General features: G+C 33.7%; 5 protein-coding genes across 5 annotated transcripts; 4 read left to right on the top strand and 1 right to left on the bottom strand.

Annotated features, from left to right (window-relative positions):
* Positions 1–4,796: 4,796 nt before the first annotated feature.
* LOC140867007 (uncharacterized) lies at positions 4,797–5,903 on the bottom strand. The gene is made up of 2 exons (XM_073272074.1): positions 5,503–5,903; positions 4,797–5,338 (listed from the first exon to the last, which is right to left on the bottom strand). The coding sequence occupies exons 1-2, from the start codon at positions 5,590–5,592 to the stop codon at positions 5,057–5,059; spliced, it is 372 nt and encodes a 123-aa protein (XP_073128175.1). The 5' UTR covers positions 5,593–5,903; the 3' UTR covers positions 4,797–5,056.
* Positions 5,904–6,975: 1,072 nt separating this feature from the next.
* LOC140866698 (uncharacterized) lies at positions 6,976–8,611 on the top strand. The gene is made up of 2 exons (XM_073271731.1): positions 6,976–7,295; positions 7,398–8,611. The coding sequence occupies exons 1-2, from the start codon at positions 7,140–7,142 to the stop codon at positions 7,464–7,466; spliced, it is 225 nt and encodes a 74-aa protein (XP_073127832.1). The 5' UTR covers positions 6,976–7,139; the 3' UTR covers positions 7,467–8,611.
* A 3,062-nt stretch (positions 8,612–11,673) lies between these two features.
* Positions 11,674–12,531, top strand: LOC140866865 (uncharacterized). The gene is made up of 2 exons (XM_073271921.1): positions 11,674–12,018; positions 12,115–12,531. Exons 1-2 carry the CDS (start codon positions 11,758–11,760, stop codon positions 12,328–12,330), a joined length of 477 nt encoding a protein of 158 aa, XP_073128022.1. The 5' UTR covers positions 11,674–11,757; the 3' UTR covers positions 12,331–12,531.
* Positions 12,532–16,131: 3,600 nt separating this feature from the next.
* On the top strand, positions 16,132–16,795 carry LOC140867193 (uncharacterized). The gene is made up of 2 exons (XM_073272268.1): positions 16,132–16,415; positions 16,488–16,795. The coding sequence occupies exons 1-2, from the start codon at positions 16,212–16,214 to the stop codon at positions 16,680–16,682; spliced, it is 399 nt and encodes a 132-aa protein (XP_073128369.1). The 5' UTR covers positions 16,132–16,211; the 3' UTR covers positions 16,683–16,795.
* Positions 16,796–18,056: 1,261 nt separating this feature from the next.
* Positions 18,057–22,605, top strand: LOC140867107 (cellulose synthase-like protein D4). The gene is made up of 6 exons (XM_073272186.1): positions 18,057–18,789; positions 18,991–19,389; positions 19,611–20,415; positions 20,527–20,931; positions 21,018–21,355; positions 21,488–22,605. The coding sequence occupies exons 1-6, from the start codon at positions 18,332–18,334 to the stop codon at positions 22,449–22,451; spliced, it is 3,369 nt and encodes a 1,122-aa protein (XP_073128287.1). The 5' UTR covers positions 18,057–18,331; the 3' UTR covers positions 22,452–22,605.
* Positions 22,606–24,861: the final 2,256 nt, after the last annotated feature.

Genomic DNA, 24,861 nt, shown 5'->3' with positions numbered 1-24,861 from the left:
CTTTCCACTTGCTCTGAAATTTCAATTTTTATCATGATTTTTTGTATTTTATAAAATTAGATTTTGTTGTCTTTTAACTCCTTGATTTTATTAATGTGTGCAAACATGTCTTTCTTGTAAATAACTGTGAAGTAGACTTTTTGAAATGATTTAATTTCATTTAGTTTCTATGATTTTATATGCCATTTTTTATTTTTTTAATTGAAAAATGGAAATGATCTTTATTTTCAAGTGGTTTATTTGTAGGATTTCTAAATTTTGTTGATTTTATTTAGAAAATGAAAATGGACATTTCTGCTTTTTAAAGTTTCTTCTTATTTTAAATTATAAATGAGGTATTTTTTAGTGGTTCACGTTTAAATTTTTTCATGATGTACTATATTATTTGAAGCATCATATTTTTTATTTTGAGTATATTGTAAGGATATGTATTGAAAGAGAAGATTTAATATATTATATCGTGGAAATTATATTTTTTACAACAACCAAAAGTTTTTCGGAGTCAGCTAATTTGAAACATCAATCACATATTTAGTAGTTTATATTTTTTTATATCACTATATAATATTTATAGTTACCACTAAATGTATTGCAAGTTTTTTTTATTATAAATTAGTCTTTATTATATTTTAAATATTTAATTGAAATGTATATTTTTATGAAATCGATCAGCCCAGATTGAAAATTTTTTTGGCTACGGGTACCAAACAACTTATAAGCTCTAAAATAACTTTTAAGTTGTTTTGGAGAGCTTATAAGTCAGCCAAACAGCCTCTAATTTGATTTAAATTCAAATAGGAGTAATATCTTATAATTGTAAAAATTATCGAGGAACTAAACTACAGTTTGAAAATTAAAATCTCAAAATAAAAAGACAAAAAGTATAATATATATATCATATCAAGACAATTTTGACAAAAAAATGTTGTATTGTATCTTCTTTGACTATTAGACATATTTTTTGGCCGCATTTACTTGCCTTGATAAATGAAAGATTACCTAATTAATACCGACTAATCCTATGTTTACTTGCAAAATTGAAAACGAGTATAAATTTTTTGGCCCGTCAATGATAGGATTCAGAGATGATTTTTAGTCCTAAATTTTTCATGAGATTATAAATCTTTACAAAGTGAGAGAGTGAAAAAAAAAAAAAAAATCCATCCAACCAAACATATTATTATTTTTTCATAATCACTCTATATCATATCAAATTATCTTAATAATCATGCCCCCATGCGGGTGTCCAAGTTAGTGGATTAGGTGAACTATTGGCCAAAGGTCAAGAGTTCGATTCCCCCTGCCAACACTTTCTTGGACTAGCCTGTCACACAGGGTTTTCTTAGTGTGGTTTACCTGACTAGCCTAGTTTGCAGGCTATTGCGTTAGTCCGGGGGTTTACCCAGATTGCACCGAAAGGTAGCGGCTGCGAGTTCCCACGTTACAAAAAAAATTTTAATAATCATATTTTAATCTATTCTTGCTCAATTCCATCATTTAAAGTAAACAAAGTCTTTATATATAACTAATACAAAATGCACATGCTTTGCATGTGTAAAATAAATGATTTTTTATATTATATTTTTTAAACCAAAAAATAAATTGAGTATAATCTAGGTTTGATTATATTTGTCCACATGGATTACAAAAGTAATTTACAAAACTACCCTTTCAGTATAAAGAAATAGGCCCACTTGTTTAATAATTGAGTGAGAGAAGAGCATTCTGGTCAATCTAAATTATTTGTACTAAATTATCCCACTTTTAAAAATCATATCAAACATAAAAAAAACTATCAAACACATACTTTTATTTCCTTATCAATCAACATTCTAATCTATGAGTTATCCCATCTATGTACCAAACGGGGCCTTAATTTTGTTTGAGTGATAGAATAAGTAATCCATAGATAAGTAATATAATGTAAATTAAAAATAAATAAGAAAAAATAGTTAATAGATTATTCGATTTGATAGATAGATTATAATTTATTTGATTTAATTGATGTAAAATTATTAATTAATAAATAGATAAATAATATGATGAAAATAAGGCAAAATTGATTGGGATAAGTTATACATATAATACATCAAACCAAACAATGTCTTAATAGTATAGATATAGATATAATAAAAATTCGAAAAACCTTAATTTAAAAAAAAATATTGAAAATAATAATAATAATAATAATAATAATAATAATAATAATAATAATAATAATAATAATAATAATAATAATAATAATAAATAATAAGTTTCTTCGGTTTTCGATTCGATTGATTAGGAAGCTAATAATTGATTTTTTTTTTTAAATTTTATGAAATCAGTTTATTATCTTATCTCATGAGTCGGGTCGATTTAACTGATCCCTAATCCCACACCCTCCCCTCCTCCTGCGTGCCAAGATTTTTTATATTAATTATTTTAGAAATTCTGCCATGATTTCAATTACATAAAACCCCACATTTTGGTCGAATTAATGGCCAATAAAGGGTTATGAATTCTGTCACGCTTCCCCTACCATAAATAAAAATTAAAATCACACACACCCCCCCTTCAAATTTCTATAATTGTCTCAAAGAACATACAGTTGTGGATTAATTCACTTGTTGAACCCCCAACCACCAATTAGTTAAAGATTGCAGTTGAATTAACTGGCAATAATGAATAATACACAACCACCCCATAAATAATATTCTAACCATCAGTAATCAAATTTCAATACTGCATTCTATAAATTATACTCTTTTCGTCTCAAACATTTCGGTTGTATTTCTTTTTCCGACAATCTCAAATATATAGTCCGGTTTCTTCTCTCTTCACTAATATAATTGTTAATTAATGGAATCCGAATATCTCACATTGGTACGATATTGTCCACTTTAGACACAATCCCTCATGGTTTTGGTTTTGAAATCACCCAAAAAATCTCTTACCAATGGAGATATCATTCCATGTATTATCTCATGATTTTTATTTGATCTTCAAATGTGGGACTTTGGTTGACTACCCAACAATCCTCCTCTCAAACGAAATCTCACCATCATTCACATGCTCCGAGTCTCCCCTCAATTCGTCCTCCAATCGAGGTCACTCCTCTTCAATGCGTTGGACCACACGCCTTACATGAACTACCGAAAGCATCACCCTCGAGAGTTTATCACAGATCTTACTCGGAGCCATCACCCTCCTTAGTTCAAATATCCGAAGATTCCATCCACATTGGCTCGATCACCCTCGAGTTCTTATCCCGGATCTTATCGCGAGCCCTCACCCTCTTTCGTTCAAGTGTGGGACTTTGGTCGACAAACCAATAATAATAATCATCTTCAAGATATATATATATTATATATATTTGTGGGGTACAATGTAAATATCTTGTATTATTGGCTTTTATGTATTTATACGGGGATTAATTATATATAATATTATTATATACAGCTGTAGGGAGAGAGGAGACCGTGATATTGGTGGCATACAATGGCTATGGACCACCCTCACAGCTAGCATAGAGAGAAGCTGCACGTTACTAACTCGACTCGTGACATTTCTGCACCAGATTTGGTAGCAAGTCTACGTCTATACGTATATATTTATGTATGTATTGCATGCGCAAACCCCACGTCGAGTCTCCCATAACTCGTCGAGATTATTTCACATCTAAAAAATCAGGATTTTTTTTTTTTTTTTTTTGCGATGAATGATTTCAAGATCAAATGTTGTGAAAAGCGCGAAGCTAGGTCAAATCTTGAATTTGCAATGATGTCAGTTCGGTCTGGATTCATTGTGGAAAGCATCCAAGATCATTTGATTTTTTTATCAAGTAATTTAATAAATTATTGTTAATAGTATATATATATATATATATAAATTAACGATGAGACTATACGAACAGAACAAGCACTTTAATTGGCATTAAAGGTCAATCATGGGTTGACTATCTTGTTCCAAAAAAAAATTATCCATGTACCATAAAATTTGTACAGAAAATCTTACAATACAAAAAAATCAATATATAATTTATCAAAATCTCAAAAAATGCTAACTACAAAATCTCGCAATAAAATAAAAAATCTCACGATGAACAAAAACATTAGCAAGCTGATAAAGAAAATAAAACTAAATAAAAATAAAAGGATATATATTTGGGATTGATAAAAAATGTAATATTATATTTGAGAAAAGAAAATAATGATCCAAGTTATTGATTTAAAAGACAGTAATTATGGGCTTCCACTATTATAATAATTTATAACAACACGATTAAAATGGCTTTGTCTATGCTATGCTAGATCGTTAATATGCTGCATTTAATGACCCATATTTTTTTTTTCATTTAAAATGATGTTATTTGAGATGAGATAATATCAAATTGCAAAAGAAATGAATAGTCGGATCTCATTGGAACACTATCTGAGTGAGATAACGCAGACAAAACCCGATTAAAACAACATTGGAGCAGAGCACACCAGAACAGAGAATTATTTACGATGCTGCGATTAACAGCATTTCTGTATCCTGGTCCCACACTCCCACTACAAGTCCAGTCAAAGGATCTTAAAAAACTAAATTCATCAAAACTGAAAAGTATTTGGCGAAATTTATTTTAAATAACTTATAAACTATAATGTCTAAACTGTTTTAGCCACAGATAAACTGCAAACTACAAAATGTAAAATTTTTTATCGCAAAAAATTATTTTTAAATATATCTTGACGCAAATGTTATGAATTATGATAGTCGATAGATCTCAAAGACACTGAAATATTTAACCTTACAACATTTTTCTAGTTTTTATAATCTTTTAGTTGTACAATGTGGTATTATAATTGTGTTTTGAACTCGTTTCAAATTTAAAACTTTTTAACGGCAGATGAACCGGGTAAAACAAGCTGTATTTACCTGGAATTAGCTGTCCTTAAAACAAGCAACAATAATTACAAACTAATTAAGAACCTTAACTTTCACACCAGACAAATTCAAGTAAATCAAAAGGAACTTTAAATTTTTTTTTTTTGAAAAAAAAAAGATTATATGGAAAAAAAGAAGAAGAAAACTAGAGATGGCATCCGAAGCAATTACAGGTTTTGGGAGTGAAGGAGCAGAAGCCGAAGGGTCTGTTGGGGATATTGCAGTTGATCGCATAGCAACACGGCGATGCCAAGCAGTAGCTTCTGCTCCGGCCGCCGCAGCAAGTGCACAGCGCGCAAATCTGGAAACTGCCCAGTCTTCTCCGGCTTTCATTCACCATAATCATCATCTCCTCCGTCCCCATCGGCACCATCTCCACCGCCGCCGCGCTCATGTTCCCTGCCTCCGCCGCCGTGAACCCATTTTCCTGCCAATTCACAACTCAGTCGTGATTAAACCGATCAAAGCAACGGAAGAAATGGAATGGAATAAAAACCCATTAATTGAGTGGCGAGTGGGCTAGCTGATGGGATCTAAGCTATAAATCAAACCGGAGGATTTCGATTTACATTATTTCAGAAAGATACTCACAAGGGACGATTGAACTTGAATTGATACACTGGATGCGGCGAATAACAAGAGGAACAGCGACCAGAAGATCCCGCCAGCAGTTGGACGCATCTCTCGCGATTGTTCTTCGGGTTTTTGGCGAAAGAATGTCGAAAATGGCGGTGGGCTCGTATGGAGGAAAGAGGAGAAGTTTGCGAATTAGGTGAAAGCGTAGTATTTGCTAATAAATAGTAAGATGTATATGGATGGAGAAGGTGGGGATTAATGGGATTCAACTGTAAAGAAGAAGGTTTTAATTTCTCCACAATTGCTTTGCTTTTTCCGAGGGAAAAATGGAGTAATGGAGTTTGGAAGGAGGCGGAAACACAGAGTGTGAGAGAGAGAAGAGAGAGAGAGAGAGAGAGAGAGAAAGTGAGTGTGGGAGTAATCAAGATTTTCTAATTGGAAGACAGACTCACAAAGCGCCATTATATACTACGGCTTTCGTGTTTGATTTTTTATTTTTTAACAATAAATATGCTTTGGCAACATATATCACAAAATACAATAATTAAATATGAGTAACGTCTTTCAAGTTTCAAGTAACGTTAAATGTCCTAAATTTTGAAAAATAAATTTTCTATTCAAGTCACTAGTGAAAAAAATATTATTTTTCATGTTAAAATTATTATTTTTTATTATAAATATAAACATAATTACCTCATATCATAAATAAATATAAATGAAACAGTCTCGCAAGAGACTTACTAATTCTTTTATAGTCTAAATATGTAATACTTTTTTCTTATGTTCATATTTTACAATAATGCATTTGCATCGAATTTAATATAAAATGATGGTCAAATATAAAAAATTATCTTTAGAAATTCAAAAAAAAAGTATATATTAATTCAGGCGACAAACTAATATAGCAATATCCAGAGACATAGCCTTTTAAAAAAATCGGGGCAATGAGCGATTGTCCAACGCTTAGATGCTTCTTTAGAAAAGGTTTTTTTTTTAGCACACGGACTAAGACATGAGGCTCAACCCATTAAGATTTAAGATTACAAAGAATGCATATCGGTCTTAGCCCAATAAAACTTAAACTCATAATTCACCCGATCCATACCTTGTTTAACAGGTCGAACCTAGACTAGACACATCATAAAATTAATAAGATTTTTGCTAAACTTATAAGCTTCAAAACAGACTCTTTTAACTTGTTTGACAATAATTTGGTCAAACAACTTATAAACAATCAAATAAGGCGTAAAAATTTTGGGGTGATTTTGACAAAATATCTTATAACGTCAAACACAACAACATATTTATCTTATTTAAAATAACTTTATCAAAATACTTCAACAAATTATTTTTAAAATAAATCATAATAGTTTATAAATTGGTCCTAAAACTTATAAATTATTTTAAATAAACATTGTCAAACACAGTCTAAATTTACGTTATATTTCGACATATATAATTTTTAATCAACATTGAATATTCCAAGCTTCCATCATTGACTCCTTCTCTAGTCTCTTCCTTCGGAATGATTTGGGGCTAGGGCTCCAAAAGATACCCCAATAAATTCGCAGAGATCCCCAAATTCATCGGCGGATAAGAATATTTTAGATTAATCGTCACCCTATTGCTGCAATCACAGGAGATCAGCTGGAATGGGACGCCGCGGAGATCGCAATTCTTCTTCGTCGGACCAACCGTCTCTGTTGACCAGGGGCGTCAACTCTGTGTTTGCCTTCGTCCGGTTAGCTGAATTTGAGATCCTCTTTGTCCTCTTCTTCCTCATCGCGTATCTACTCTTCAAAGATCTGGTTAGTGCTTGCTAATTGTGGGCAATTCTCTTTATCCATGATTGATCAATCTTGACGACTTGATTTTTATCGATTGTATTTTCTTGAATGTTTGTTTACTAGACATCTAGACCTGAATATAATCAAATCCTTGTGAAGAAGCCCGGGGGACCTGATTGGTGGCCTTACTAGGAGAGGCTACTGCAAATGAGTCCTGATGTGTAACTGGTTAGGTTATTGGGAGCTTTTGTTGCAGAGATTCAAATCATTAATTACGAATTTTACTTGCTTTCTTTGGTTTGATTCTTGTGTAAATATCACGGATTTAAACACACATGTTTTCTTGTATGTTTTCAATTTGCAACTGTTCGTGTAATGCCATTATATGTCTGTTTTAGAATTTGGATTGAATTGAATGAAATTTGTACATTGAATTTCATGGCAATTGGAAGTGGTAGAAGTCGAACTGTAAGTATAAATCACTGGCTAGACTTGAGCATACAATGTCATTATTAAATTAAGTAACCCATGAAATGGGCATGACACCTCCCCCATGCTTGTCATGTTTACGGTAATTAAGAAGTGGGCAGCTAATACCTTAGAGGGGGGAGTTGGCTTAATTGTCCGTGAAATGGAGTCAGTGGGGGTTATCCAACTTTGTATGTTAATACTCAAGTGCATATTATGATCCTCTTAGGTGATGATTTGTGCTCACTTGTTTGGGAAACTGACTCCAATTGAGTCGAAAAGTAACCACGTGAGAGGAAAAATCTGTTTTAAGAAAGCTGTGAGTTGCATAAGCCTTGTGGTTGTTAATCCATTGCCACACAATTAAAATATACGGATCCGGGTTTTCTATGTTTCGAAAGTGAACCGTATTTGGTCCCTACTAAACCCGAACTGAGAAGTATTGTCTCGACTCTTCCACCTAGCTTGATGGACCATCTCAGTATTGTTTCGTTGCTGCTGTACTTGTCCTACCATTAGAGTTCAGTCCGTACTTTCTAAGTATTTGGAGTTTTCTGTTCCTGTTCCTGTTCCGGACTTCAGTTAGATGCAGCCAGCTCCAAATTCAGTCTCTTCACTAACAGAGCTGTTCCAGCTGCATGTTGGCTCTAACGTCAGCCTGCTGGCTAACAGCAGAGCAAATTCACTTATCTTATTTGTTTGGTTTAAATACTTCATTTCAATTAATACTTGCTATTACTGTATCTTTGTATACTAGTATCCAACAATTTGTGCCTTCGGACCTATCATTGCAGGAATCATGACATTAGCTTACCGTTAAAAGGAAATAGGTGTTTTGAGTTATTAACTGTCCTTTTAGTCAGCTAATACGTACTTGTTCTGTATGTTATGTACAACTATTCTCTCTTGCAATTTTAGTTATGTACAATTTTAACCTGACCTCATTTTCTCAGTTGATTTATCTTAAATTTAATCGATCTTGTGGCGTGAGCGTTTTTAATCGGATAAGAATTGCATGATAATCAAAAAATTGCACTCAAACCACACATTGGTTGCCTTTTTAGATGCATATGTTGCCTGTGTAGCATGACACTGGATAACACATTTTCATGATTTCCCATGAAGCATGGCACATGAGAACTTAAAAATTTGTGACACCCTGGGAATGTGATCTTTATCACATGTTACCCAGACTTCTCAGTTCGTATATTGGAAATGTGATAGTAATATACATTAGCATCTGTTCCGTGTAAGCGGGGCAACACTAGCGCTAATTGACCAATCAACCTCCCAAAGCCACCTTCAAAACCTTTTCTTTTCAATCCCTACTCCGTCACATGGAGGTGGTGGTGGTGATTTTTTAAGTTTAAAAATGGGGTAAATTTGCTTTAAATCTCCAAACTTAAACATAACTTTACATTCGGTCTCTCTGTAAAAAAAAAATGATTGAACTCCTTGATCCATAACAAAATGTTTTTGCACTCCTTGGGCCCACATGTTTTCTCGGATAATAGTCGGTATAAAACATTGAAATATTTGAGCTTATGTTGTTTCAAATTTGGTACTAATATATGATTTTTGAGTATTAAAAAATGTATGCAAGTATTGATATTAATTACATATTTGTTTTTTTTTTTGGAATGAATAACGATACAAAATATTGGAAATGTGATACTAATATATAATATTGTAGTACAAATTGTTTTATATTGATACTAATATATGATTATTGAGTTTTCAAACATGTGTTGTAAGTGTTTAAGCAAATAAAGTTGCTCAAATTTTGTAACAAAAATTTTATCTTTTATATCAAATTTAAATCAATTAGTGCTCAAATATCTTTTATTAGTATCATATTTTTAATGTTTTGTATCGATTTTCATCCGTAAAAAATGTGGGTCCAATGAGTGCGAAAACATTTTTTTTGTAGATTACGAAGTTCTAACATATTTTTTTTCTGACAGGGACTGAATGCGAAATTATGTTTGTGGATATAAAGTAAGTTTTTCTTAAAAATAAACATTATCATTTGAAATTGTGCACAAGTTTTTTGTTTTTTGTTTTTTGTTTTTACAAAAAATTTAATATGATAATAAATATATTGCATCGGGTGAAATAGGGGTGCAAATGAACCGGATCGAGCCAAATAATGGTTAAAATTTAAAGCTCGAATTAAGTATATTGAGTTCGAGCTCGATTTGAAGCTCGAAGATTTCAAATATTTTGGCTCGAGTTCGGCTTGAAATATTTGAACCTATTCATGAACTATTCGAATTATTGTTCAGATATTATGGTTCGAAAAGCTCGAAATGTTCGAAAATGTTTAAAATGTATATATATTAATTATATCATTATATTATATTAATAAAATATTAAAGTTAGCGAACTACGGAACAAAATAATTTTGGCTTGAATTTGATTCGAAAAAGTTCGAACATGTTCGGATTCGGTGTGGATTTGATAAGTTCGAATATGAATCATTCGAAAAAAGTTCGAACATGTTCGGATTCGATGTGGATTTTATAAGTTCGAATATGAATCAAATATTTATCGAGCATGTTCGATTTGTTTACAACCTAGGCTGAAAATTGGAGCAGCACAGAACTCGTGTCGTGTCAAACCAATTGGAACAAAAACCCAAAATCAGGAATAAAACCCAAATTGAGTGAACTTGTTTGAGTTTTAAAATGTTATTTTAGTCTTGTATATATTAAATTGTGATATTGTTTTAAATCATATTCCTAAAAAATATGCTCAGACGATAAATTTTATACATTCTTGTCAAAATTGATAAAATATATGGTATGCTTCAATTTTTTATTTTTCTAAAATCGAATCAAATCATAGTCGAACATCGTTACTATTAAATTCAAGCATCGGAAGGGAAATTACAACATGAATAAGGAGGGGAGGGGAGGGGGTAGCATAAAAAAGTTGAGGAGAAATAATTCAATAGAAAGTTATAATATAACGTCCATGCAGATCAATAGGTATAATTCCATTTCATTTCATTGTATTGTATATGTTTCTTGAATATTCAGGCGGATAATGAAATCCTGCCTTAGACGATCGAATTTCTGCGTCGTTGGAAATAATAATCAATGTTCCAAATGACCAATATCTTAATATGCAATTCATAAGGAGGTAACAAGAAAACGTACATATTTGTGGGGTGTTCTCGGAACGGCTAAACCGAAAAACTGACCTATCATACATATTTTTTTTTTGTCCGTTTAGACGGTTTTTCGATCGATTTTCATAGTTTGGGTCTCTGGTTTTGAAATTTTATAATTGAATAAAGATTATTTAAAATATAATAAATTTATAAAATTGTTAATATTTGACAACTTTTCAGTAGGTTACAATCTGATCTGATATATCTTATAATTTGTCACCTGCCATGCATCCTGGAAGTCGGCTCACGGATTCAACCCATCTTTTGTTTTTTCCTTGTAAAATTTCCCCTCACCCGACTCTGCTCCTATATATCTCATCTCAGATTTCAAAGTTATTTATTTATTGACCTGAAATTAGCAAATGTTAGTTTGAAATTTATCAATTGTCGTTAGTGAATGCGTTGGAAGAATCGAAACTAAAAAAAAATTAACACGTCGAAACCTAGCTTTAAAAAATATAATAATTAATCAGACAAAGTCAATGAAGCCAAATACATATATATAATAAATAAATAATAAATAAATATCCATTCCCAGATATATATGTTAGTGTGATATATATTTTATTATATCTTTTATCTCGATACAAGTACACGTATCCTTTATTCGAAAAAAAAAAAGTGGCGAGTACACGTATCCTAATAGCAATCACATACGTGTCCCCCTCCTTTATTTTCGATCCGACACTTGTCTTTCCCAAACTCGAATTCTATTTACCCCCCATCACAGTATAAATATCCTCACCAGCCTGCTTCCAACTTCATCAGTATCAATCAAACACTATCCTACAAAAGCTTATTTCCTCAAACTATTTCGTTCCAAAACCAAGCAAGAAACCAATGGCGCAATACGGGAGCAACCCATACGGTGACGAGGTGAGGCGCACCGACGAATACGGCAACCCCGTCCACCACACCACCGGCGGAGAGTACGGCCAAGCCGGACACCACACCACCGGAGGAGAGTACGGACAACCCGGACACCACGCCACCGGAGGACCTCATCTTGGCGGCGGCGAGCATCAACACGGTGCTCCTCTTGGGGTGCCACACACCACCGATGTCCCCCACCACCGTCGATCCGGCAGCTCGAGTAGCTCGGTATGCATCATGTTAATCGCCAGGAATTTTTTTATGTAGCATATTTATGTATATATATATATATGTTGATCGTGTGTGTTTATATATATTTGGCAGTCTTCTGAGGACGATGGGATGGGTGGCAGGAGGAAGAAGGGGGTGAAGGACAAGATCAAGGACAAGCTACCAGGCGGCCACAAGGGCACCCAGCCACAAGCCGCGGCGGGTTACGGCGGAGGATACGGCGGCGGAGTCCCGGGACATGAAGAGCCTGAGAAGAAGGGGATAATGGAGAAAATCAAGGAGAAATTGCCCGGCGGCCACAACAACTAATCGAAGTCTCGCAACCCCAGAGCGAGTGTTTTACGTATATTGTCGGAGATGCATATGATTTCGCGTGTAATAAAATCGTGTTTTCTTAAGCACGATGCGTCGTGAAACTTTTGAGTTTGCATTTATATGTGTAAGCCTGAAGTATATATATTATAAATATTTTTCTTTCGAGATTAAGCTTTGCTATATTTGACCTACGTGAGTGTGTGTTTGTGTGTTTTTTTTTTTTTTGGTGACGTTTTGAATCGGAATTGTCATGGATCGAACATAATAATCACACCATATTGTTACGGATGAAAGAAGTCATATATATATATATATAATTTATATTGATATAATTCATACTATTTTTTTTTTTTGAAACTATGCAATACTGATTGATATTATAAATATAATATATATATATATATATATATATATATATATATATGGGCGGACTCATATAATAATCAATACTGATTTATCAAATAATTATATCATAAATTATTATAAATTGATATCAATATTTTAATTATTTTGTATTTTTTAATGATATAAATTATGTATTCATGATTTTTTTATGAATTCTATCTTCAAGAAAAACAGATTTTTATTTATATCAAAGTAAAATTTTTAAATATGTTTAGTTTGTATATTGTTTGTATTTTTTTATTTTTATAATTGTTAATAGAGATATTTTGATAAAATGAACTAAAATTAATGTATATACAACTAACATAACTCGATTTTTGTCACTATGACGCGAAAGGTCATCTGTTAACATTGTATAGATAGTGAACAAGCACCAAGTCTTCTTACCAGTGCTTCCAGGGACGGAGGTATAGGAATTGAAAAGGGCAAGCTCTTCAAAGAAGGATCCATACGATCATATTGGCTCTATATATATAGCAGAAAAGGTCTTTCTTTGTTTAGTTATAGGGAAAAAAACGCCAAAGGTTTCTCACTCTCAGAGGCCTTGGGTTCAAAAACTACTAATTTCCATCTTAAACGTAAAAGAAAAAAAAAATTTGAGAAAAAAATTGGTCGTCCAAGCTACCATCAGACGGAGGAACACATAATTCAATTCTTAATTGCACCTATCTGGAACAAATTTTTTTGGTCCGTCCTATATATATTCTTAATTCAATTCTATAATCGTAAAGATGGCCGAAAATAGGGTTAAATGTGCAACTTTTTGTCATTTTCACGATTCCGGCCATCGAGATTGAAATTTATAGCATATGATATATCATTGGATTCATATTTTTAAAAAGATCCTACCATAAAAATTTTAAGTCAATCGGAATTATTTTGAGCACGGGTGGGCACAGATTCCCCGCACCCTAGACCCTAGAGTGCGGGGATCAAGTCTATATATATATATATATATATATATATATATATATATATATTGAATCTTACATTTTGTTTGGAACAAATTAATCAAGTTTGTATCCGTTTACGGTAATAACTTTTTAATTTAAATTCGATATTGAAGTTTTAATATATGTTTTTGGATAACGTTGCATGTAATGTGATCAATTTGCAATTACAAAATTATTTAAATATATATTTGAAAAAAACTTTTCAAATAAAATATAGTATACTTTTGAAATTTCAATTACATTTTTTTTATCAAATTTGTTATAATCATAGGGCTCATATATATATTTTTTGTTTATTAAAAATACATAAGTTAATGGTGATATTAACAATTGATCAACTACAAATTAAACAAGCACATTATTTAATATTACAGTCAACCTACGTGGACTGCGTTTTCTCCACCCGATTTGCCTTCAGTACTAGACAACCGCTAGTCTCCTATTCTTTCAAAGCATGAATGTTAAAATAAGGACAATTTGCTCAAAAATTTCCAAATGCAAACATGTTTTGCTTTGGAGTCCATAATCATAAAATGTGATACAAAACAATACAAGATGTGGTACAAAATCATACAAGATGTGGTATAAATTAACAAAAAATGTGGTACAAAAAAGTGTCTAGGAAGTGCAGAACAAAACATGTTTGTATTGTGAATTTTTGAGCAATTTGCATTTAAAATAATATTAGTAAATAATTATAAATTATAAAAAAGAAAGTAAATAATTATGATTACTACTGAATCTACTAATTGAAATGACAGTGATCAACGCTTGGCATGAAAATGCGTATGTTATCTTTTATTTTTTCTCAACTTGCAACTATCCATGTGGTGCATACTTTGCATATATAGTTACATGTGTTTTAAAAATTGGACTTCGATTATGGTTTGTGTGTTTTTTAAATTCAAATTATGTGTTTATATTTAATTTAATTGAAATTTAAAAGGCAGTCATATGATCTATTAAAAAAAATTAATGTTAAAATCACTCTAATCACTTATTTACCAAACACTATTTAATTTTGATTTTTAGATTTTCACATTTGTTTTCAAACACTACCAACTTTTGATTTTGTTTAAATTTTTTATATACTTTATAACTTAATAAATTTTGATAAAATATATATCTTTTGCAAACACTAGTGTTGGATTTATTTAAATTTCATCAAATATTTGACAAGAAACATCATGAAGTACGTCTTAATTACTAATTAGTGAGTTACGATTATAATGTCCATATGGATACAGAGTTCACCGATAAAGTCATTTTAAGGTCTGTCCCATACGTTACACCAGATGAATTTTTTACATTTGTCGAGTGGACAAAGTCGTTGCGTTGCTAAATTTCTTTAGCTATATTTATCGGGCTGAATCATTTTGAAACCGATTTAGTTGGACTTAATTAGGTGATCAATTTAATTCAGCACCATTGTTGAATCAAATTGTGTAAATTGTTTGAAACTGATGACTGAAATCATGAAACAACAAATATATAGAATAATTTTCTTTATAATCTATTATTATTAATAAGCAAGAGCATGTTATACTAACTACTATTGGTATTTTTAAGTGTTTTGAAAAAATTGACCTTCTTTCAAAATTATAATTACATGCATTGCTAATTAAAAAAATAGTAAAAATATTTAATACACATACCTAAATTAATCCTAAAATTCCACGTCATGTCCACTTCTAAATTCATATACACGTGCATACCCATTAATATACTTCAATTTTTTTTATAGTTCATAATATTTTCTCTTTAAAATACAATGGATGATTGTCTAAATTTTTTTACCATATTAAGATTTTAAAAATAATATATATTACGATTTAAAAAAATATATAATTTTATATATATTCAACACGCGTGTGTTTCATGATTAGTATATATAATTTGATAATTGAGACCATAATGACATCTACAATGTTCTATGGGTAATTTAATCAATATCACCTGCAAATGAAATATTCGTGACTTTTTTTTAATTCGAAAATAGCCATCAATGTTCCAATATTCACCCTTATCTTACAAGCTAAGGTGCCAGTGGGTACGTACATATTTGGATATATTATTATGATAAAAATAAGAAACATCTTGGGAGGAATCGAGACATCCCGAATGTGTGATTTCACAATAAAGAAATGTTAATTGCATCTTATCATGCAATATCTATTCGAAATACAGATATGGTTGGTGCAATCAATATTCTATCTTAATGCAAATTATACACGTAGCATAGCTTCTTCGATCTGTTGAGAAAATAAAAATTGAAATTAGTACCCATAAATTAATGCTCATCAAACTTAGGTACGTGTCAACCTCCTTTTGTTTTTATTCGACACTTGTCCTTCCAAAACTCGCACTCTATTTTCCACATTCACACTATATATATATTCCTCACCACCCTACACTCAAATTCACAAATATCATCACATCTTGATCAACATTTCTTTGCTAAATATCGAAACAAATTAAAATTAAAATTAAAACCAAAACCAAAACCAAGAAAGGCAGATGGCCCAATACGGAGACAACCAATTCGGTGAGGAGTTGAGGAAGAAGACTCATGACGAGCATGGAAATCCCCCCGTCCACCATCAGCCCGCCGGAGAAGGCGGCGGACTTCATGGCCCCGAGCATCAACACGGTGCTCCTATAGCGGTGCCGCACACCGCCGACGCTCCCCAACACCGCCGATCCGGCAGCTCCAGCAGCTCGGTACGTTAGTTTGAAATCACTCCACTAGTTTTCAGTCTTTTATATTCGATATAATTAAATGTATGGCTTCAGTCTTCTGAGGACGACGGGGAAGGTGGCAGGAGGAAGAAAGGGGTGAAGGACAAGATCAAGGACAAGCTACCAGGCGGCCACAAGGACACCCAGCCACAAGCCCCGGCGGGCTACGGCGGAGTTCCGGGACAAGCAGAGCCTGAGAAGAAGGGGATGATGGATAAGATCAAGGAGAAATTGCCAGGCGGCCACTAAATACAATATTCCACACCTGTATACATATATATATATATGCATGAGTGTGTGTGTGTTTTCGAGTAATTGTGTGTAATAAGCCAGCAAGCCATATATATCCTCAACTTGGGTACTACTGTGTAAAGTAGAGGACGACATACATTGGCGTCTGCGTGGATATATATTATATATATATATATATGTTGTGTTTCCTGATCCGTGTAAACCTTTATCGTTTTACTTTTACATGAGATTTCAGGAGTTTGGTAATTTATTTGCTCATTTAATTTGGTATATCGATCGATTTACGTGTTTATTAAATAGTATATTGTAAATTATAAACATGTGTGCACATGGAAAATGGGAAAATATATTATCATATTTTTGTAACACAATATATAAAATACAAAATGCATGTACGTTGGGTGTAAATTAATATTTCATTTAGAATTATATTGCAGTGATCTAATCGATTGGGTCTCAAAATTCATTACTAGATGGATCTATAATTTGTTATTATGAATTTAAACCCAAGCTAGCGTTCAATTTAATTCCCATCAATTTAGTTGCAAATTTTGATGAATTAATGAATCTTTTTAAACGAGTTGATTCTATACATGCATAAACATGGCAAGAAAAAGTAGTTCTGATCAGTAGCTTCCTTGTTAATTCCAAAATTAATGTACGTTGGGTTGTGATCAATAAATAGTAAAATAGGATTCCCATTTCTTACTGTACTAATTAATTAATTAATAATTTTTTTTTTTCAATTTTCCTTGGGAGAGGTAACTTTTTACAATATTTTTTTTGAGGAGAATTATTTATGTTTTAAATTTCATGTAAATAATTAGACAACACTAGATCATGAACATCAGATGATAATATATTAACAACGGATCATGAGTCCACCTAACGCCTTTTATTAATAACACCCCTATTTCAAATTTCATATGGAACCCGAATTAAAGAACGTATTATTGAAAAAACTCCCAAAATATTTATTTTTTTCAATCGCAACGTGCATCGCTAGGTGTAATATAATTGTTTTATGGTCGATACATGACGATTGTAATATTGTGAATTCATTAATTAGTTATATCTTTTGATAAAATGTTAAATACTTTTGGTAAAATGCTAAACGTACATTATATCTAAGATGAACACCGAATTTTTTAATGTAAATATTACTACCAATCGAACATTTGAAAAAAAAAACATCACATTTGATGTAAAATATAATTATTTGTCTTAAAATTTATATGTTATATATTCAATCTTTGTCCCCCCTTGCCTCTCGTCCGTCCACTAATTAGTCCTCGTAAATATTGGGAGGTTTTCAACTTTGTATCACATTTTTAGGATCTTAATTCCCCCAACCAACTAATTATTTTCATTTCTTACAATTTCCTCGTTCTTCCCAACAATATGCACGAGTGCATGAAACAATCTTTTCTGAAATCAGAGACTTATTGAAGATCTTCATATATAGTCTCTCTAGCTACAATCGTGGGATTCCTCAAGTTTCGTGCCTAAAATACATGTTCATTAACATGCAAACAACGTAACAATGTTGCAAAATGTCGGATGAAATGAACCTCGATCGGATCAGCTTGAAACTACCGCAGACATTAGCATATACATAACACGTTTGAATACTTCGTGCGTCAATAATGGCGACCTTGTCGAGCCAGCCGTCGAAGAAGGTGCGCAGCTCCGCCAACTCTTCTTCGTCGGGGAACCGAGGATCGAGCGGGCAGACGGTGAAATTCGCGAGACGGACGTCGAGCGGGAGGTATGTCAGCCTGTCGAGAGAGGATTTAGACATGTCCGACGAGTTGGCGTCGGGGGATTACATGAACTACACGGTCCACATTCCTCCCACGCCGGATAATCAGCCCATGGACAACTCCGTGGCCACGAAAGCCGAGGAGCAATACGTGTCGAATTCTCTCTTCACGGGCGGGTTCAACAGCGTGACTCGGGCTCATCTAATGGACAAGGTCATCGACTCCGAGGTGAGCCATCCGCAAATGGCCGGATCCAAGGGCTCCTCCTGCTCCATGCCGGCTTGTGATGGCAAGGTTATGAAAGACGAGCGAGGCAAAGATGTCATTCCCTGCGAATGCAGGTATACATATATGTTATGACAACTTATATTATAACTTTGATATGTGGTACAAATGAGTGGACTAGAAATTTTAGTGAAATGTTCTTTTGATTGATGACAACTAATTGTATGTGACTATAAAGTGTAGAAAAAAAAAATTGCATTATCAACTTGCATGTACATTACAATGATGAATTCATTTCAAGATTTTGTTCTTTCCAGGTTTAAAATATGTAGAGATTGCTACTTGGATGCCCAAGGAGACACAGGGCTGTGTCCAGGATGTAAGGAGCCATACAAAGTCGGGGAATATGATGAGGAGCCAGTTGATTTCTCGAACGGAACTCTGTCTCTTCCGGTCCCGGATGATCCCAAGAGAGATCACCGCAACATGTCCTTGATGAAAAGGAACCAAAACGGGGAATTCGACAACAATAAATGGCTATACGAAACACAAGGCACGTATGGATATGGGAACGCGTATTGGCCTCAAGACGATAGTTTTGGAGATAATGGGGATGGAGGAAGCTTCAGAGGGGGCATGTTGGACTCCTCAGACAAACCATGGAAGCCTCTAAGTCGAATATTACCTATCCCGAATAGCATTATTAGTCCTTACAGGTAATCTACAGTTCACATACAGAGTATGTATGCATTAATCACTTTATGCTGATTTTTTTTGGGAAAAAAAAAGTGGTGCATTCATGTAGATTAACTCCCCTGTTCAATTATGTGATCCTTGTAAAGTAAGTTACTATTTGTTTCTTCGGTGTTCATAACATTCCGTGGTTTATACGAAGCGAAGTAAGCATTAATGTACCATTTCCACAATGATCATTCAGGTTGTTGATTGCTGTTCGGTTAGTTGTGTTGGGCTTTTTCTTGGCGTGGAGAGTTCGACACCCAAATGAAGATGCGGTGTGGCTTTGGTTGATGTCAGTTACGTGTGAGATATGGTTTGCCTTTTCTTGGATCCTTGATCAGATTCCAAAGTTGAATCCTGTCAATAGAAGCACAGATTTAGATGTGTTGCATGATAAATTCGAAATGCCATCGCCTTCCAACCCGACCGGTCGCTCTGACCTCCCTGGTGTTGATCTGTTCGTATCCACAGCAGACCCCGAAAAGGAGCCGCCACTGGTCACTGCCAATACCATATTATCAATTCTAGCTGTGGACTACCCTGTGGAGAAATTAGCTTGTTATGTTTCTGATGATGGTGGTGCCCTTTTGACCTTTGAAGCAATGGCGGAGGCGGCGAGTTTTGCTGATTTATGGGTCCCTTTTTGTAGGAAACATGACATCGAGCCTAGGAATCCAGAGACTTATTTCAGTATGAAAGGGGACCCGACAAAGAACAAGAAAAGGTCAGATTTTGTCAAAGATAGACGTAGAGTAAAGAGGGAGTATGATGAATTCAAAGTAAGAATAAATGGATTACCGGATTCGATAAGGAGAAGATCAGAAGCATTCAATGCAAGGGAGGAGATGAAATTGATGAAGCACATGAGAGAGAGCGGGGGAGATCCATTTGAGAAAATCAAGGTCCCGAAGGCTACTTGGATGGCCGACGGAACCCACTGGCCTGGAACTTGGGCCATTCCATCTAGCGAACATGCCAAAGGCGATCATGCTGGAATTCTTCAAGTACAGCATCAGAATTTGTTGTCCTTGGATGTTTCTTAATCTATAATATAACTACTTCTGCTATATTTTAAAGTAACTTCTTGTCTTTTTGGATATTTTGTTTGTCAATAGGTGATGCTCAAGCCTCCTAGTGATGATCCACTGATGGGAAGTTCAGATGAAAATCTTTTAGATTTTACTGATGTGGACATCCGTTTACCGATGTTTGTATATGTTTCACGTGAAAAACGTTCCGGCTATGATCATAACAAGAAAGCGGGTGCCATGAATTGTCTCGTACGAGCCTCGGCCATCTTGTCTAATGGTCCGTTTATACTCAACCTTGACTGTGACCATTATATATACAACTGCAAAGCTATCCGCGAAGGCATGTGTTTTATGATGGATAGAGGTGGTGAAGATATATGTTATATTCAGTTTCCTCAAAGATTCGAAGGCATTGATCCCTCTGATCGTTATGCCAATAACAACACAGTGTTTTTCGATGGTAATATGAGAGCACTTGATGGCTTACAGGTAAACTTACACATATGCTTGTATGTTTTCACATGATGTTATGACACATAAACTATATGGAGATTGATTGATCTATCCTATTTTAGGGCCCGGTTTACGTGGGAACAGGGTGCATGTTTCGAAGATTCGCACTTTATGGATTTGATCCTCCAAAAGTTGACAAGATTATTACAGATAAAGGCTCAGAAACTCAAGCTCTAAAAGCAACAGATTTTGATCCTGATCTTGATGTGAACTTACTACCTAAACGTTTTGGTAATTCCACAATGTTAGCCGAATCGATCCCCATTGCTGAATTCCAAGGCCGTCCTCTTGCTGATCATCCTGCTGTCAAATATGGACGGCCTCCCGGTATCCTTAGAGCTCCGCGTGAACCACTCGATGCAGCTACTGTAGCTGAAGCTGTCTCATCCATATCTTGCTGGTATATAGAAAGGAAAAACTTATTTATACTATTCTTCTTGCTTAATTTACCTAAGCTTCATGTATGCCAACGATAACTTGTTGAATTCCGGGTAGTGGCTAACTCATTTATAATATGAATGATCACATGTAGGTATGAGGACAAGACAGAGTGGGGTGATCGTGTTGGATGGATTTATGGCTCGGTAACAGAAGATGTGGTGACAGGATATCGGATGCATAACCGAGGGTGGCGTTCGGTCTACTGCATCACCAAGCGAGATGCCTTCCACGGATCAGCACCAATCAATCTCACAGACAGGCTCCACCAGGTTCTTAGATGGGCTACTGGCTCAGTTGAGATATTCTTTTCACGAAACAATGCCTTGTTAGCAACTTCCAAACTCAAGTTCCTCCAACGCCTCGCGTACCTCAACGTGGGCGTCTACCCTTTCACCTCATTCTTTCTTGTGGTTTATTGTTTCCTACCGGCGCTCTCCCTCTTCTCAGGCTACTTCATTGTGCAAACGCTAAACGTCGCCTTCTTGTTGTTCCTCCTAACCATATCACTCTGCCTAGTGGGGTTAGCAATCTTGGAAGTGAAATGGTCTGGGATCGGGCTGGAAGAGTGGTGGAGAAACGAGCAGTTCTGGCTCATCTCTGGAACCAGCGCTCACTTAGCCGCGGTGGTGCAAGGACTACTCAAGGTCATCGCAGGCATCGAAATCTCCTTCACACTAACATCCAAGTCCTCGGGAGATGAGAACGAGGACATCTACGCCGAACTCTACTTGGTTAAATGGACTTCTTTGATGATCCCACCTATTGTGATTGGGATGGTGAACATAATAGCTATAGTCGTGGCGTTTTCGAGGACAATATATCAGTCCGTGCCTCAATGGAGCAAGTTCATCGGCGGGGCGTTTTTCAGTTTCTGGGTTCTGGCTCATTTGTATCCATTTGCAAAAGGGTTGATGGGGAGACGAGGGAAGACTCCAACTATAGTGTTTGTATGGTCAGGTTTGATTGCTATCACAATTTCTTTGCTTTGGGTGGCAATAAATCCTCCTGGAGGTGCACAAACAGATCTTGGTGGTGGAGGCTTTAAATTCCCATGAGCTTAAATATATATATGTCATCTTTTTGTTATTGTAAGACTTTGAGGATAACAATGACACTAACTATGCGTACATATGAATGCTCGCAATCCATGTTCATATTTCGTTGTTTTTGTCGGCGTAGTTGTCCCATGAGTCAACTTGTGAACGTGAGATTCTGAACATCTTCCATACAACGTTATTTATTCAAGTAATAATATTATGTTTTGACACTCTTTTATGACTTTATATTACTCGTATTGGGATTTTCATTCTTTTGCCAAAGACAAAAATCTTGGTATTACCGTACACGTGAAATGTTGTCGGGCAAGTGTTTGAATTGCTCGCTAGAAATGTAATGACTTGTTAATAAGTTGCGTAAAGGCTCTCTTTTAAGTTTTAACCATTTTTTGAGTTTCTCCCCACTTGGATGGGTTGCGGCACGTTGGAAAGTCCAAATGTATCGCTACTTCAAATTATTGATTACAACATTTTATCTTAGTAAATTACTAAAATATAAAAAGCACTATGTAACATAATATATAATAACATAATTTTTTTATGATTATAATATTTTAAAATACTATACAAAATAATATATAATAACATGATTTTTTTATTATTATAAAACTTAAAAATACTAAACAAAATTTAATATGTATCACATTTACATGTGTGAAATGACGGTTTTGAAATTAAGAAAATGACTTCACCAACAATCATTGCTCTTCAATCTTCTTATTTTGTTAATGCTAATGCTTTGCTATGTATATGTACAAATTTTTGTGTGTTATTTTTTTAAAAAAAATTTATGGTTACTTATATATATATATGTTGAAAAATATTATTATTATTAATATTATGTTGAATATTGAATGTTGAATGTTGAATATTGAGTTGTAAAATGTGGAAAATTAGTGTATGATGATGTAGATGATGATGTATTTATTTTTGAACTAATCTCAAATGTGGATCTATAAATAGGTCTTCATTTGTGATGAAAAATACAATTGATTTGAGAGAAAAATATTATAAAGTGTAGAGTTTGATATATTTTGTGTTTTGGAGTATTTACTTTTTACCGTAAATTTTTACTTTTTTACAACACGTTATCAGCACGATCGCTCGAAAGTTCTCTATAATTTCTGACGCTCCAAAATACAAGAAGAAGTCAAAAATAATCAACAAGTAAGAATATTCACTTTTACTGTTTATATATTTTTATTGTGTATAATATCATGTTATGAATTTCAAAAACTTGTTATAAATCCTGGAAGGATGTTAAGACGACATCTCACACTCCCGGTAAGGGATACGACATGTATAAAAGCCTCTAAGGTTTTTAAACAATATAATCATATTTGTATAATTTCATGTTATTATATAAAAGGCTGTCTATGACACCGATCTTATAATAATGTGATATGATATATTATACCTGACTTTATACTAACTATATTAGTATAATTTCACAATATTATATAAAAGGCTGTCTACGACATCGACCTTATAATAATGTGATATGATATACATAATTATTTAATTATGATTATCATTATATACATTGCATCATTATCACAAATTTTTATTCAACACATACTCGATTTTTTTCTTTACCCCCAACGGTCACAAACGGCTAATTTTTGCCCTATAAATATGTTCACTCAAAATCATTTTCAATCACACCAAATTCACTCTTTCTCTCAAAATATTTTCTCCTCGGGTTTTTTCGAAAAAGAAGAAGATGGATTTTTTGACCTTTCTAAGGCTATTTTTCATAACGACTATGATCATCATGCTCACGAGTTTTGTACTCACCGGTGATTTTCCACCACAGATTTTTTATCTATTTATATACGCACTTGTAATTTTCGTCCTTCCATTATTTTGTATTATCATACTAATAGAAATTAACTAATAAAATGCATTGTTATTTTTCTAGTACCACCATGTCAAATTTGGCAAAGATTGAATTTGTTGCGCTCGATATCACTGGAAAGAATTATATGTCATGGACTCTCGATATAGAGATGCATCTTGAGTCATTGGGTCTAAGTGATACCATCAAATAAATTAATATATCAACCTCACAAGATAAAGCAAAGACAATGATTTTCTTACGCCGACATCTTGATGAAGGGTTGAAATGTGAGTATCTCACAGAAAAAGACCCAATGATTTTATGGAAAGAGTTGAAAGAAAGATTTAAGCATATAAGGGAAGTGATACTTCCGACCGCCCGTGATGAATGGAATTCGTTGAGAATCCAAGACTTTCAAAATTCTGTGATTATAATTCTGCGATGCATCGAATAGTCTCGCAATTAAAATTCTGTGAACTTGAAGTCACAGAGATGGAAATGCTTGAGAAAACGTTTTTCACTTTTCACGCATCAAATATAACTCTACAGCAACAGTATAGAGTGCGTAGT

Source organism: Henckelia pumila, chromosome 4, assembly GCF_033568475.1.
Source record: "Henckelia pumila isolate YLH828 chromosome 4, ASM3356847v2, whole genome shotgun sequence".
NCBI lineage: Eukaryota > Viridiplantae > Streptophyta > Magnoliopsida > Lamiales > Gesneriaceae > Henckelia > Henckelia pumila.
Note: the sequence above shows the minus strand (reverse complement) of the source record. Positions and strands in the feature narration are given on the sequence as shown.

Coding starts and splice junctions, on each gene's coding strand:
- LOC140866865 (XM_073271921.1), top strand. CDS start 11,758: ATGGCGCAATACGGGAGCAACCCATACGGTGACGAGGTGAGGCGCACC. Junction 12,019..12,114: donor CCGGCAGCTCGAGTAGCTCG/GTATGCATCATG, acceptor TATATTTGGCAG/TCTTCTGAGGACGATGGGAT.
- LOC140867193 (XM_073272268.1), top strand. CDS start 16,212: ATGGCCCAATACGGAGACAACCAATTCGGTGAGGAGTTGAGGAAGAAG. Junction 16,416..16,487: donor CCGGCAGCTCCAGCAGCTCG/GTACGTTAGTTT, acceptor GTATGGCTTCAG/TCTTCTGAGGACGACGGGGA.
- LOC140867107 (XM_073272186.1), top strand. CDS start 18,332: ATGGCGACCTTGTCGAGCCAGCCGTCGAAGAAGGTGCGCAGCTCCGCC. Junction 18,790..18,990: donor GTCATTCCCTGCGAATGCAG/GTATACATATAT, acceptor TGTTCTTTCCAG/GTTTAAAATATGTAGAGATT. Junction 20,416..20,526: donor ATCATGCTGGAATTCTTCAA/GTACAGCATCAG, acceptor GTTTGTCAATAG/GTGATGCTCAAGCCTCCTAG.
- LOC140866698 (XM_073271731.1), top strand. CDS start 7,140: ATGGGACGCCGCGGAGATCGCAATTCTTCTTCGTCGGACCAACCGTCT. Junction 7,296..7,397: donor ATCTACTCTTCAAAGATCTG/GTTAGTGCTTGC, acceptor TTTGTTTACTAG/ACATCTAGACCTGAATATAA.
- LOC140867007 (XM_073272074.1), bottom strand. CDS start 5,592: ATGCGTCCAACTGCTGGCGGGATCTTCTGGTCGCTGTTCCTCTTGTTA. Junction 5,339..5,502: donor TTCAAGTTCAATCGTCCCTT/GTGAGTATCTTT, acceptor GTGAATTGGCAG/GAAAATGGGTTCACGGCGGC.